This window comes from Labeo rohita, chromosome 7, assembly GCF_022985175.1.
Source record: "Labeo rohita strain BAU-BD-2019 chromosome 7, IGBB_LRoh.1.0, whole genome shotgun sequence".
NCBI lineage: Eukaryota > Metazoa > Chordata > Actinopteri > Cypriniformes > Cyprinidae > Labeo > Labeo rohita.
This window is the reverse complement of record NC_066875.1, coordinates 12,606,110-12,620,994: the sequence shown is the minus strand read 5'-3', so window position 1 is coordinate 12,620,994 and position 14,885 is coordinate 12,606,110. Positions and strand designations below refer to the sequence as shown.

Sequence of the window (14,885 nt, the reverse complement as noted above, 5' to 3'; positions counted from 1 at the left end):
TATGAAAATAGGATATAGATTTTTAATGCTGAAGACAATGGCTCAAATGCAAAAAGGGGATTTAATGGGCATCCTTGCTGAGTGCCCCTTGGCAAAGGAAAATTTTTTGATTAGTAAAAAAAAGTAAACACAGAAGCAATTGGAGAAGTATACAGCAGACAAATCCACACTATAAATTTAGGGCTGAATCTGAACTTATCCATAGTGAAAAAAAGTCCCATTTCACCTTATCGCTACAATTTCAGGGGTGTCTTGAGATGAGGGAGTGTGAAGAACATTTAAGAGGAAACGGACTTTGGAAAATATGTGCTGACCTTTTGCTAAAATTTTGATATTTGTGTTTAACAAAGAAATTGGTCGATATGAGCTACATTTTTGTTGGATCTTTGAGGCTTTAATAAAAGTGTCATCAGAGCTTCAGTAAGGGACTTTGGCAGAGTTTCTTGAGATGAAGAATGTTCAAACATACTAAGAAAGAGTGGGAATAATTTAGCTGAAAACTTCTTAAAAATAAAATTTGCCATCAGGCCTTGGGGCCTTGCCACTCTGCAGCACTGATATGGCCTCAGATATTTCTTGCAACTGAAAGGGATGATGTAAGTCTTTTTTATGTTCCAAAGAAATAATAGGGACATTTATTTTATCAAAGAACTTCCAATTTGGATTTGTAAGGGGATCGATTGTTAATTCGCCAGCATTGTTTGCAATTTCAGAAATACGTTGTGCTGATGACCTGGATTGAAGTTGATGGGCTAGGAATCAGCTAGCTTTATCCCCTTGTTCATACAAAAACCTTGTGAAGATTAAGCTGTTCTCTGTGATTTGATCTGATGAAATTAAATTATACTGTGGTTTTGGATTTGATCTAATTTTGGGTTATGGTCACTGCCTAAAATAAAATAATATGAATTAAAGCTAGGTAAAGCTGCAATCAGTTTATTTATGATTTTTTTATTATCCTAATTGGGCCCATAAATGTTAACCAGCAAGACCTGGTTTGAAACAGTCTCCCTGACACCACAGTATAATGACCCTGAGGATGTGCAAACAGATTCTCCTCTTGCCTTAGCATTAAATTTAAAAAGTGATAAATATGTCCAACCCATGGTTTCTGCAAACTAAGGTGATCTGAACTGAGTAAATGTGCCTCTTTTAATGGAAGATTATATTGGATTTAAGACATTTAAGATGAGAAAAGATTTTGGACCTTATTATAGGACCATTAAGACCTTTAACATTCCATGATGTAAACCTAATGAATTATGTTCCCTGTCATTCCTCTGCTTAACACATCAGACATTATACAGTATAAAATGATTAATACTGCACTTGTGGCATAGATAAAGCTGGTACAGAATTAAGAAAAAGAAAAACACAGTGAGTCAGTGAGGCAGTAAACAAAACCCTGAACATTAGAACACCCGTTTCTACGGTGACCGAGAGAGCTCAACATGCTGCAATGTAAGAAAATACATGCAAATAGAAAAAGCACCAGCAAATTAAGAAAAATTCCTTATCAGCTTGGCAGCACATGTGCTGCAAATACCCACAACACAACCAAATACAGAAAAACGCTGCAAATACTCACAACATACACAAAAACGCGCTGCAAGCACAGACTACAATGGTGGGAAACCCAACAATGCTTACGATATTTAAATATGGTTTTATTATAATAAAAGTGTAGTAACCATGTTGCTGTTTTTTTTCACGTATTGATTACCATTTGAGTACATACAGTGCATCCGTAAAGTATTCACAGCGCTTCACTCTATTCCAAAATGGATTCAAATTCATTATTTTCCTCAAAATTCTACAAACAATACCCCATAATGACAACATGAAAAAGTTTGTTTGAAATCTTTGCAAATTCATTTAAACAAACAAACAAAAAAAAAAAAAAAAAAAGCCAAAAAACAAAAAAAAAAAACAAAGACACTGAGCCACTCAAAGACAGAGTTAGGCCCACTCCTGGTGGTTCCAAACTACTTCCATTTACAGATGATGGAAGCCGCTGTGCTCATTGGGACCTTCAATGCTGCAGAAATGTTTCTGTACCCTTCCCCAGATCTGTGCCCCAATATAATCCTGTCTCTGAGGTCTACAGACAATTCCTTGGACTTCATGGCTTGGTTTGTGCTCTGACATGCACTGTTAACTGTGGGACCTTATATAGACAGGTGTGTGCCTTTTCAAATCATGTCCAATCAAGTGAATGTACCACAAGACTCCAATCAAGTTGTAAAAACATCTCAGGGATAATCAGTGGAAACAGGATACACCTGAGCTCAATTTTGAGTGTCATGGCAAAAGCTATGAATACTTACATACATTTAATTTTTTTTTTGGTTTTTATTTTTAATAAATTTGCAAAGTTTTTAAACAAATGCCCCGGGTTACGAATGTAACCCTTGTTCCTCAAGGGAACGAGACACTGTGTCGAACAATACTTTGGGAATGCCTTTAGCGTAACCACGCACTGAACATGTGTGAAATCAGTCCAATAGAGAAGCGAGACGTCATGGGCGGGGTGACATAGAGAACCAGGAAGCTATAAACATGCGTTAAACGTGGCTGGCAGCTTCTGCCCCTAATAGCGCTGCAGGAATGTATGGCTAAGAGACGCAGTGTCTCGTTCCCTTGAGGAACAAGGGTTACATACATAACCCGAGGCGTTCCCCTTCGGGAACTCGAGTTGCTTCGAACAATGCTTTGGGAATGATATGCCCACGTCGCTAGACTTGCAAATTCCTGCTGTGTGTACGCAGGTTAGGAAGAGAGGACAGAGGAGCCCTGAGTGGCTTGGAGGTCTAACCCATAGAACCTCACAAAGGTGAGTGGTGTGGACCAGCCTGCGTTGTAGATGTCCTGCAAAGGCACACCTGACAGAAAGGTCTTGGAGGCTGCCATACTGCGAGTTGAGTGAGCCTTGACTCCCAATGGCGAGGGGAGACCAGAGGACTCATAGGCGAGACAGATGGCATCCGTGATCCACCGACTTAGGGCCTGCTTAGAGGTAGGGCGACCTTCTTGAATGGACCAAAACACAAACAATTGGTTCGACTTTCTCCACAGGGCAGCTCTGTGGACGTACGCATCCAGTGCTCACACTGGACACATACAATTAAGCTTCTGCTGTTCTAGTTCTCTGAAGGGAGGAGATAAGGGGTGTCTACCCAACTAGGTGCCACCGAGAGGAGCGTGAAAGGCAGCTAAGGCCACCACTTATACCTTCAAGATAGAGTGGGTTAACCCTGTGACGAATCGGGCCTGCAGGAACTCCAGCCTCCTCAGGGGCCACACCCACAGCTTCCACAACTCCGGATGGGGGTGACAGAAGGCGCCCCCTGCCTGCAAGTTGAGATCCCTCCTGACTGGAATCTCCCATGGAGAGCTGTCGAGGAGAGAAATCAGGTTTGAGAACCATACTCAGCTTAATCTCTCGATTAAGAAAGCTTTCTTTTTCTCGATTAAAAACCATACTCAACCATAATCTCTCGAACTGCCGTGCCTGTTGGTACCTGTCAACGTCTGAAGCGATGGAGTCGCCGAACAGGCCCGAAGGCAGAAGCGGGACATCAAGGAGGAAGAGGTGTGTCTCCACGGCTACCATGGCAGTCTCCTTGGTGGCGCGGAGGGAGAGATCAGCAGCATGGCGAAGCTCAGAAACTTTGTCTGCCTTCACTTCCTCACCCTCGTCTAACTCCTTCAGCAGGCCATCTTGATATGCCTGCAACACTGCCATAGTGTGTAGGCAAGCACCAGCCTGACTCGCTGGGAAGTACCCTTTACCCAGTAATGCCGAAGTGGCTTACTGGGTAGTGCCAGGGCTTTCAGGGACGATGTTGCATCAGGAGACAGATAGTTCGCAAGCGCCCGTTCAACCCGGAGGATAGCCCTGTAACCACGTTCACCGGTGCCCACCACATTGCTGTAATGGAGGGTGGTAGGTGAGTAAACACGGGCCGAAAGTGGCTTGCCCCATGACCTCGCAACCTCAGACTGGGGGAAAACGGCAAGCCCCGGTGTGGAGGTGGTGGTTTAGAACGCAAAAACCTTTCATCTAGTTTTTACTTTCACGCGGCTCTGATTGTTTTTCTGCGGGTCAGTTGATCTTGAGCTTGGCTACCGCACAAGTCACCACCTCCAACAGCTGCTCATATTGGATGGACTTGGGGGCGTGTGTCCCCAGCCTCTTTGATCTTCTCCACATCCGCCTTCTCAGAGGATGAGACGCGGAGCGTCAAGCCCTCTCCCCAGGAGGAAGAAACTGCTGAGTGTGTTTCCGACCCAGAGAGATCGCTGGATCTGGTAGGTGAAGAAGAAGAAAGGGACTAGCCTGTCTCCATTCCCTCTACCAGATCCATTTGTGATCCCCACAATCGCAGCCGCCACTCTGCCTCGGCAGCAGCGGGTCCAGAACAGCTGCCGACTGCATTCACCACATGTGTGCTTATAGCTTCCTGGTTCTCTACGTCACCCCACCCGTGACGTCTTGCTTCTCTATTAGACTGATTTCATACGTGTTCAGACCCTGGTTATGCTGAAGGTGTTCCCAAAGCGTTGTTTGACGCAGCACAACTTCCTTCACATTGTCATTATGGGGTATTGTTTGTAGGAAAATAATGAATTTAATACATTTTGAAATAAGTCTTTAAATATTTACTTTACCATGGAATAATTATTGTAGCCATTTTAAATACATATATATATATAAAAGCAAAGCTAAGGAATCATATGATCAGGATGTTAAAAAAAACAGAAATCACACCTTTCAGAGGATGATAAGCATGTCCCAGCCAGGTTTGTCAACAAGTTGTTGCGGTTCCCTTGAACATTTCAGATGTTGTCAGTGCGTATTTGCAGCACATTTCTGTTTTTGCAGCATGTTTCTGTATTTGCAGCACATTTTTGTGTTTGGTTGTGTTGTGAGTATTTGCAGCGTGTTTCTGTATTTGCAACGCATTTTGTGTTTGGCTGTGCTGTGAGTACTTGCAGCGCGTTTCTGTATTTGGTTGTGTTGTGAGTATTTGCAGCACACTTGCTGTCAAACTGATGAAGATGTTTTCTTCATTTGCAGGTGTTTTTTCATTTGCAGTGCGTTGAGCTCTTTCGACCACCATACTTTTCCTATGTTTGCCTCCCCAACTGAGGTAAGCTGCAGGACTCCACCAACCCCATTGCACTCCTAGCAACTAATTCATTAACTAATGAACTGTTGAGCCCCCCGACGTCTTATCTCTTATACATTGCTACAATTTGTAAATATACATTTACAATATAAATATATATTGTATTCAGAGAAAGAAAGAAAAAGAAAAAAGAAACAGGATAGAAAAATAAATAAAAATGAAATATGGAGAGTCATTTATGGTCTATATTCCAGTGTATATTTACAGTACCTGTCCAAACAAGCACATAAGCCATCATAAGTCCATCCACTGGTGTTTTAAACAGTGCCCTCCCAAACTAAAACATAAACCATCATGGTAAAAAAAAAAAAAAAAGAAAAATCCTATAGTGGGCGTGCATACAATTTTACATTAGTCATTTAGAAACAGTTTGAGGTTACCGAGAATTACTCCCCAGCAGCAGCGGCCACGTTGATCCGTCGATCAAAAAAAGCTTTAGCTTTGGGTGCTGCCTCCTCATCAGGTGTAAATTGCAAACGGGCAGGGTAAAGAAATCTGAAACGAATCCCTTTCTGATAGAGCATTATTTTGATATTCTTAAAAGGCAGCACATTTCTTGGAGAGTGCCATGCTTCAGAATAGAATCTGAGGGTCTTCCCTCGATACTGCAGTTCGTGTTGCCTGGCCCAGCGTAGAACTTGTTCCTTCTCCTGGTATCGATGAAAACAAGCAATAATGGGCCTTGGAGGTTGACCATCTTTAGGTTTAGGCGCCAATTCACAATGTGCTCTTTCCAATTCTGGAGGTTTCTCAAACACCTGATCCCCCATGACGTTTCTCAGCAGATCCAAAGTCAACTTGTCCATGTCCGTTCCAATTTCACTATCTTCTGGAACATTTATTATCCAAAGGTTCGCCCTGCGTGGATGATTTTTCCAGGCCAAACAAGCAGTCTAACAGTGCTTCATTGGTAGCTTTTAATGCAGCAATGTCTGCCTCTACTTTAGAGCCTTGAAGTTGATTTTCAGCTGTGTAGTCAGCATACTCAAAGTGAATTCTTCGTTAGCCTCTAAAACAGCCATCACCATTTTAGCTAGCTTGCTGCTTATCGAAGTTTTCTTAGGATCTTGATCAGCAGTAGTAACGCGAGTTACATAATATTATTACTTTTTCCAAGTAATTAGTAAAGTAATTCATTACTTTTTTATTGACAAGAAAATATCTCAGTTACTTTTTTCAAAAACGTAATGCCAGTTATGCATTTATTGATTAAAAAGCTCTCCTGTCCCTATGTTGAGAGAAATCAGGAGTAAGATGTTAGTTCTAGAATAAATCTGAACATGCATTAATTCATCTCACTCACAAAAAAACAGATTCAGTATTCCTCAAAATTAATAAAAACAGTGAAATTCAACTCAGAATATGACACAAACCTGCAATAATTAAATATTTTATACAAATATCCTAAGATAATCTATCATTTGTTTTCCTTTTTTTTATTATTGCTGAAGAGTTAACATTTTTTTCTTCTGCGGTCTACTGTACAGACATGAATTTACTTTTCTCAAACCCTGAGGCTTTTGGTGTGAAAAGGCTTTTACATTTGCCAAAAATATAACTTTTTATATTAAAAACAAATAAGCAAGCCCTGTCCAGATTTAAAAAGTAACACAAAAGTACAGTAACACATTACTTTCCATAAAAAGTAACTAACGTAATTAGTTACTTTTTTAGGGAGTAACTCAATATTGTCAAAATTTAAAAAGTGTCTTTCCCCAACACTGTTGATCAGATTTGAGGCATTTTGTCACCACACCTGTATTACCGTCCCGTAATGTATGCCTGACTATGTTCCTAATTAACAAATTAATGGAAGATTAAGGGAAAACCAGAATAATCAGATATACAAATTAGAAACAGAACTAAACTGATAAATATCTCAGTCTAAATTTTAGAAGTTACAATGAAATTGAAACAAAATTCTAATAAATTAAGTGAATTTTACAGAAGTACAAGTAAAAAACCTACATGCAGTGTATCTTCACCCATGAAAATGGATTCCTTCCTTGGACCAATGATGTTGTCTTTACATGTTTGTCTCTGTGAAGCTGCTTTGACATAATCTGTATTGTATAAAGTGCTATAGAAATAAAGATAACTTGACTTGAATTCCCCCTGCTGCTGTAGCAAACTTTTTAGCCTGTTAACTGGCCATGAGTGTTCACAATAAGCTCCATCACTGACTGTAGTATTAGCACAGGCCCAGCTATCAGAGACACAGCACTGCTCTCAGTGATAATGAATGTCACCTGCTGGGTTAGAATGCTTATTACACTGTAACGCTGCTAGCAGGGACAGGATGAGGTGGGTTCGCCTGGCACTGCAAGTGAAAAGCCCTGGCCTCTAGACCTGGCATGGACTACACATTTTCTTTCCCCAATTGGCACTAATGTCAGATGTTCAGGTGGTGAGAGCCAAATCATACAGCTGGCAGTTATACCAATGGGATAAAAAGGCCCATAAAGGTTAACATGCACACATGTTTGAGGTTATAGGCATGCAGTACACAAATATTTATGACATTTGTGCATTTCTGGTGATTTATTTATTTATTTGCATGCAAGTACAGAGAATTTTAAGTAAATATTTCCATACAAAATGACAGACAAAACAAAAAAGTTCTTCTCAGAGAGTGAGTGGTGCATGAAAGATGAGGAAATGTGAAAGGTTGTGAGAGGACAGCATATGAAAGTTCTGGAGGTGGAAATGATCTGAGAGCAGTCATAGAGGTCAGAGGTCATTGGTCTCAGAATTCTTTAGGGACACTGGAGCCTTGTTCACTATGCTTTGAAATAGGAGTCTGGCCATTGGCTTTACCGAGTTCTCAGGCTACATTCTCAGGGTTCAGCTCAGACACAGTTGTCATGTCAGGTGCTTCTGTGGACAGGTTATTTTTACTACTGGATGACTGTGTGCATGTGGGTACTTTTGTGTCTGCGTTTGCCACTGCCATCTGATTAATAAACCGCTAGAAATTTCGGAAGCAATTTTCGGTGTTGCTTCTGATGGACCACTGCCTCATGGGATATATTTATTGATATATTCACACATGAATCTTTTATATATATATATATATATATATATGATGGCTTCTCATGGCTTTTTTTTTGTTGTTGTTTTTTGTTTTGCATATAAAGTGTAGCAGGAAGTCTTCATATTTGCACACAGGGGACGGGGATGACAAAATGTCCTTTTGTTTGCCAATTTATCTTGTTGGTTAGAATATGTATGACACTACAATCCCTATCCTAGTTGTCCATTAGAGGCTGACACACTGCATTAACCTCCCCTTCTCTGTTGTTTGGAGTGTCTCATGTAGTAAATATAGTCTGTGTAAGATCATGATTATACCCACACACACAAACTAGGGGTGTAATGGTACACAGATGTCATGGTTCGGTAGTACCACGGTTCGATACAATTTCAGGTACAACAGAAAGAAAACCCAAATCTACTATGCTAGGTTTCTTTTCATTTATTTTAAACAGACAGTAGTACAAATTACAATTTTTCCACCTACATGTGAAAATACTAATTATTATATCAAATTAATGCCATATATAGGCTATTCACAAGTTCGCCTGCCCATCCAGTCCTGATGGGCAATGGTAAACAAACTTGCTGTCCTTAATGAAAACTCGAACAAGAGGCTCGGCTTGAGCGCGGAGTTCGACCCCCCCAAAAATGCTTACAAGACTAACTAACTGCGAGTAGTTTTGCGATATGAGTAGAGAAACCTTTATTGATTCTATCTCTCCCCCCCAAGAATGTGCAGAATACATTTCCCTGTTGCTGCATTAGGGCAATATAAGGCAGGTGAAGGGCTAACAACTGAGATTGCTCCTGTAGGAGGGGGGTGGGAAAGCACTGCTGCGGCAGTGAAAAAGTAACATTTTCACTGAAGGAGAAATCTCTGCTCTAGCAAAATTGGAAGAAAACTTATATATGAACATTAGTCAGGGCGCAGCAAGGGTGCAGCGCAAAATCACTGCTGCGGCAGTGAGAAATGGAATTTAGCATGACATCAGCTGCAAGGGAAGTGGGAGAGGTTATTGCTGTGGGCATGAGAAAGAGTTTTAGTATACCTGCTCTTAGACCGGTGGAGAAAATCACTGCTGCGGCAGTGAGAAAAGGAGGTTAGTATGACGTCTGCTGCAAGAGAGGTGGGGATGTCATTGCTGCGGAGGTGAGAAATAGTGTTTAGAATGGTGTGACGTCTGCTGAGGCCAGTGGGAGAATTCACTGCTGCGGCAGTGAGCAAGAGTTTGATATGACGTCTGCTGAGGCCAGTGGGAGAATTCACTGCTGCGGCAGTGAGCAAGAGTTTGGTATGACGTCTGCTGAGGCCAGTGGGAGAATTCACTGCTCCGGCAGTGAGCAAAAGAGTTTGGTATGACATCTGCTAAGGCCAGTGGGAGAATTCACTGCTGCGGCAGTGAGAAATAGGAGTTGGTATGATGTCTGCTGCAAGAAGGTAGGAGACGTCATTGCTGAGGAGGGGAGTAATAGAGTTTGGTATTGTATCTTCTCTGAGAATGGTGGAAGAAATCACTGCTGCGGCAGTAAGAATTAGAGCTTAGTATGGTGACTGTCTGCTGCGAGAGTGGTAAAAAGAAATCACTACTGCGGCAGTGATTTCAGGTCAAATCAAGTGCCCCCCTACATTTTAACAGAGCTTTAAATGATAGAAATTGCTTGAAGTGGCTTGCGGGATTGATAGTAAAGTAACAAAATTAATGGTGCCAATTTGTCAAGGAAATGATTTCGAGTTCTGCTGTAAGTCAGCTAAAGCAAAAAATAATGACTATTCAGTTCAATTCTGATCAGTGTCGCGATTTAGCTCAAAGGGAAATGTATATAAATAATTACAATTAATTATGATTAATTACAATTATTTATATCAGCTGCCAGTAGTAACTGTAGCAGAATCAATTTTCCATCAACTAATCTGTTCGCCCAGCGAACATTCAGCATAGTTTATCATCAACACTAAGAAATGATATTTGATGGTTTGGAACAGTGGTGGGTTGGAAGTGCAATCACGTTCTTCCAGGTCTGAAGAGTGATGAATTCCAAAGATGTTCTGACTCAATGGTGACTGGGAGTTTCTTCCCATGTGAAAAGTGAAGAAGAACCAAGAGCTGAGAGGGACTCAGCTAAAGTCCTGTGATCTTTGGGGAATGGAAAGACAAGGCCACAAGGCCTGGCGCACGCTTAGGGAAGTCCTGAAGAGTTCTAGCTCATCTTCTTAGGTTCTCCAAGAACCACTGACTGGCTGAGGCGAGTCATGAAGATGAATTCCAGGGTTGAGTGGAACTGTCTGGCTCTTTGTAGTTGAGAGCCACAGCTCTGTATGTTGGGCCTGTCGGGCACGCCGGGCACGCCCTGTGCCGGCTCAGGCTCCCCGTGGGTTCCTCCACACGGGCAGCAATCGGAAGATGTTGCAGACGAAGAAGACAGAGAAGAGGAAAAAAGGAAGAACAAGGGAGGTGGTCAACCGTTTGCCTTTAAGCTCTCTGGAGGCTGCGCCTCCAGGAGGTCCGCGAACCAATGGTAACTTTCACCTTTGGAGGGAAAGTTTACGACTCTTTGTCTGTGAGCATGGTATTTTGCATATGTAATTCGATTGGGTGTTGATGCAAAACTACTAAGGTTTCTTAAAACACTAATATGTTGCATGGGTATCAACATCTAATTTACACCATCTTTTAGATCATCAAAATACGAATTAAAAGAGTCCAAAGATGACATAGGTGGGATGTATGACTAATCATCTATCATAATGCATGCATAAAACAGTAGAAAGACAAATACAAATACAACAGACAAAATTAAAATACAATGCAGTAGTACTGTACACAATGACCTGGGCTATGTGTAATAGGGAGGTCAAAGAAAGGTTTGTCTGTGAATGAATAGAAAAGAGTCCATTTCTATAGGCATTGTGTCTTTCCTATAGAGAAATGTAGTGTGCTCCGTTTGCATTCCTTGAGGCAATAAAACCTGTGATATCAGATCGTTGTCCTACCAACTGAGCCCTTTTGGGGTGTTAGTTGCTTTGGGTGGGGGTGGGGGGGTTGTCTCCAGAGCTCCAGCATGTAGCTGGCCTGTTGTGTTTAAAGACTCTTTGTTAAATGTAACAATTAATGTATGTCTGATTGGTCCAGACGCTACATCAGTGATGACTCAATTGCATGTAATGACTGTGCAGAGTTTTATCAAGTTTAGTTTAGCTATGAGCAGCTCTGCTGTAGACAGTAAAAGCAAGTGCTGTCATAGTTGATGGGTTAGAGATCGCTGATGAGGAAATAAAATTTGAAATTTTGTAGGGGGGAATTCACTGCTGTGGCAGTGAAGTAATAAGTAATTTGTTAGGGTAAATAACTTTAGAAAGCTCAGCTGGCCAGCAATGCGACAATGCCAAGACAGGGTTTCTTTGAGCATAACAAGCTATTTTCACGAATATATGACTCAGCCTGAAGGTCAGAAGCGGGTAATCATCCATGCTCAGTCAATTTCTCTTTCCTTCGCTGTCTGTTTGGGCTTGTTAAGAATAAATCTATGCAGCCTCTGCAGAAGTCAGCATGGTACACATTATCATTAACTTATGTATAGGCGTAGAACAAGAAGGGCATGAACTTACAGAAAAAGGAAAAAACATGCGAATATAGCGGTTGCTGCGTTTTTTGCAATCCTCTACGGTTGGTTCATCAATAACGTGGTATTGCGATGACTGCAACAGCCCAATGGGAATCCTGCTTTTGGCAAATGAGAATCCAGATGACTGGGTAGAAATTTTTGGATTTATTAATGGAGGAAGGTGTATGGGTTATTAATTAATTAATTAATTAATAGCAGGGAACTGCTGACCAAAGTTTAGTTTAACTGTATTAGTTCGGCAGAACTTGATCTGCATTTGTTGGGACAACAGATTACGGTCAACTCCATTGAATTGTCCCAATGGAAGGAAATGCTTAGGAGGCCATTCTTTGGCCACAGGGTAGTGGACATGAGAAGCCCAGGGAGAAATCTCTGCTGAGACAGATAAGTAACAAAATGTAATCATGAAGCTGCTGTAAAACGGAGTAATGAAGAAATGCGATGTGCTAATATAAATGGGTGAGACAAGCCATTTAAAGTATCCTACTTCATAAGCCAAAGTATGTAGCATCACGGCACATGGCTGACTTTGTTAGCCTGAACTGAGTGGACCATCTTCAGAAACATGCAAAAGAAGATGGTTTACGCACATGACGGTGAACTGTGGTAGCGCTGATTCTACTTGATTTACCAAGGGATGAAAGCAATTGAGACATTCACATGCAAACATTCAGTGGTTTAGTAAAATTGTTAAATATCTTGCTGTGGGCTTGACATGAAAATGTAAGTTCTCAGCTTAGTTTGAAGAAATCTGCCAGAAAAGGCAGCCATGGGGAATACTCATGTTGAAACAGAAGCATCTGATGACCTGCTAAATTGGATTAAGTGCTAGGGCACTTCTGGAAGAAAGGTTCTAGGAAGAAAAGAGAGAGAGAGAAATACCAAGCAGCAGCCAGAGCGATTCCTTGTTGTGGAGGCAGTCTAACGCTAGGGGCCACCTCGGAGACATCTGAGAAGGAAGAAAATGGAGACGAGCAAAAATGGGTGTGTTTTGGGTGAAGCAAGGTAAAATAGCCGGGGCAAAGTCGTGGACAGGGAGTGCAACGGTCATTCTTAGCAACGGCTTTAAACATTGCTAACATAATGAAGGGCTTCATTTTCATGGGATGAAAATGGGAATTGCCACTTTAGTTGATGGGGATCTGAAAAAGCATGATAATGGATAGTCAGGATAAACAATTAAAATATGAATTAGTGAAACGCACCCAGTAAATTTGATTTAGTTGGAGATCAAAGAGTTTACAAAAAACGCCATGTACCTGAATTTAAACTGTAAACCCAGTATTCTTTGTGCAACGTTTTAGATTATAACTTCACAAAACATTACATGTTTGTAATTACATGCAATGTTTGTAGAGTGGGTGACGTGCTATTTGACTAAAGCTGAGACTTCCGGGATCCGGTCAGGCCACGATGAAGATTCTGGCTGCGTCCGAAAACCTAGTCAGCTGACTTGCTGCCTCGGCAGTGACTTCGAAGGCTGTGAAGGAAACGTGACGCTGTTGCTAGGTTACCTAACGGTTAAGTTATAGATTTTGTAGAAAAACGATCTTATACAGTTATAAATAAATGCTTTATTAATACATAAAGACCTCATTGTCATTACCCACCGAAGGTCTGTGTGTCGGAGAAGACGACTGAGAATGGCAGCTACTTTTTGCTTAAAAAAATAAAAGCACTGATGCAAGTAATATTGCAGGTCATTGTTATTAGTGGCTGTTTCGTTATTATCGGCAGTATATTGTAAATATTATTCTTATTCACTCATTTGAACCCTTTTAACATTTTATTAAATACTATTAGTACAAACAATATTATTTATTATGCTTTTTACACTATTACGATTCATAAAGAATATCATGGTCAAGATCTCATCTATTATATAAAGTAACAAGTCTAATTTCACCAGAATATCTTTATTTATATAGCCTATATGACGCACACGCACAGGATTGTGGGAAATCGAAGGCAGCGAAGGATACATCTATGCTGCCTTCAAAATTCCATCAGAAGAAGGTACCTCCGGAGACAGGAAATAAAGCAGAATTAGAATTCGGACATGCCTTGATGCCTTCCTGCCTTCCTGCCATTTTAGAGCTTTCGGATGCAGCCTCTAAATTAAAAACATAATTTGAAAAGCAACAGTAATCCGACCAGAGGGAGCTCGATCTATGATGCAGTGAGTGGGGATTATATGTGGAGACCAATGGGAAGCTATTTAACAGCTGGAGCACGTTGGATTAGATTGTTTGTTCAGATTGATGTGTCTATCAGTCCCGTACGCTGTAGAATAGGATCGCACAACACTGAGCTATTACACGCTCACGATTTGTAAGTTATGAATAAGATTATACGTTTGGGAATACCCAAGAAGGAGAATACCTTAAGAAGGAGATCATTATAAACGCTTTTGGGATGTAAAGTGAAATCGCTTGGAGCAGTGAGTGGGCCGGAAAGAGCGACGAATAAGGTAAGCCGAGCTCAATTTCTGATTGTTTTCGTGGGAAATGAATGTTTGATGCGGCGAGCGTGCATCAAACATTCAACTGTATGCGTTCCTATTTTAAGAGAGGTAGATTTTACGGATGAAGGCGGTTTAGCTGTAATTTGGATAACATTAGGAACTGTAGCAGCTGTAGTGCGCAGATGCCTAACTTACGATACCCAGGCGGGAGAAGCGCGTTTGATGGAGGCGGCTGGGCAAATCTACGGGACATCGTTGACTTCTTCTTCTTCTTCTTTTAATTTTATGGCGGATTGCAATCATGACATATCAGGTGCATACCGCCACCTACTGTATCGGAGTATGTAGCATGAATTATAATTTCACTTTATATAATAGAGAGAAAAAAACAAAAAAAAACAAAAAGTAATACTAATAATAATAAATAAATACAAGTTCCAATAAATAAAAAAAGTTCCAATATCCTAAATCCTATAGTATACCCCTGTATCCTTCAGATATTCCACAACAGCATCCTGTGCATCTTTAACCCCCTGTCCTGTTGTTCCCAAAATACCCTCAAGGTTCCA

General features: G+C 41.0%; 1 protein-coding gene across 1 annotated transcript in view; it reads left to right on the top strand.

The window, feature by feature from the left end:
• Positions 1-14,885, top strand: part of LOC127168859 (collagen alpha-1(XXV) chain) — a 177,869-nt gene that overhangs the window by 101,393 nt on the left and 61,591 nt on the right. The window contains exon 3 of the mRNA XM_051115957.1: positions 5,081-5,153. Coding sequence (XP_050971914.1) covers positions 5,081-5,106 — 26 coding nt within the window. The 3' untranslated portion in view covers positions 5,107-5,153. The remainder of the gene's footprint in view (positions 1-5,080; positions 5,154-14,885) is intronic.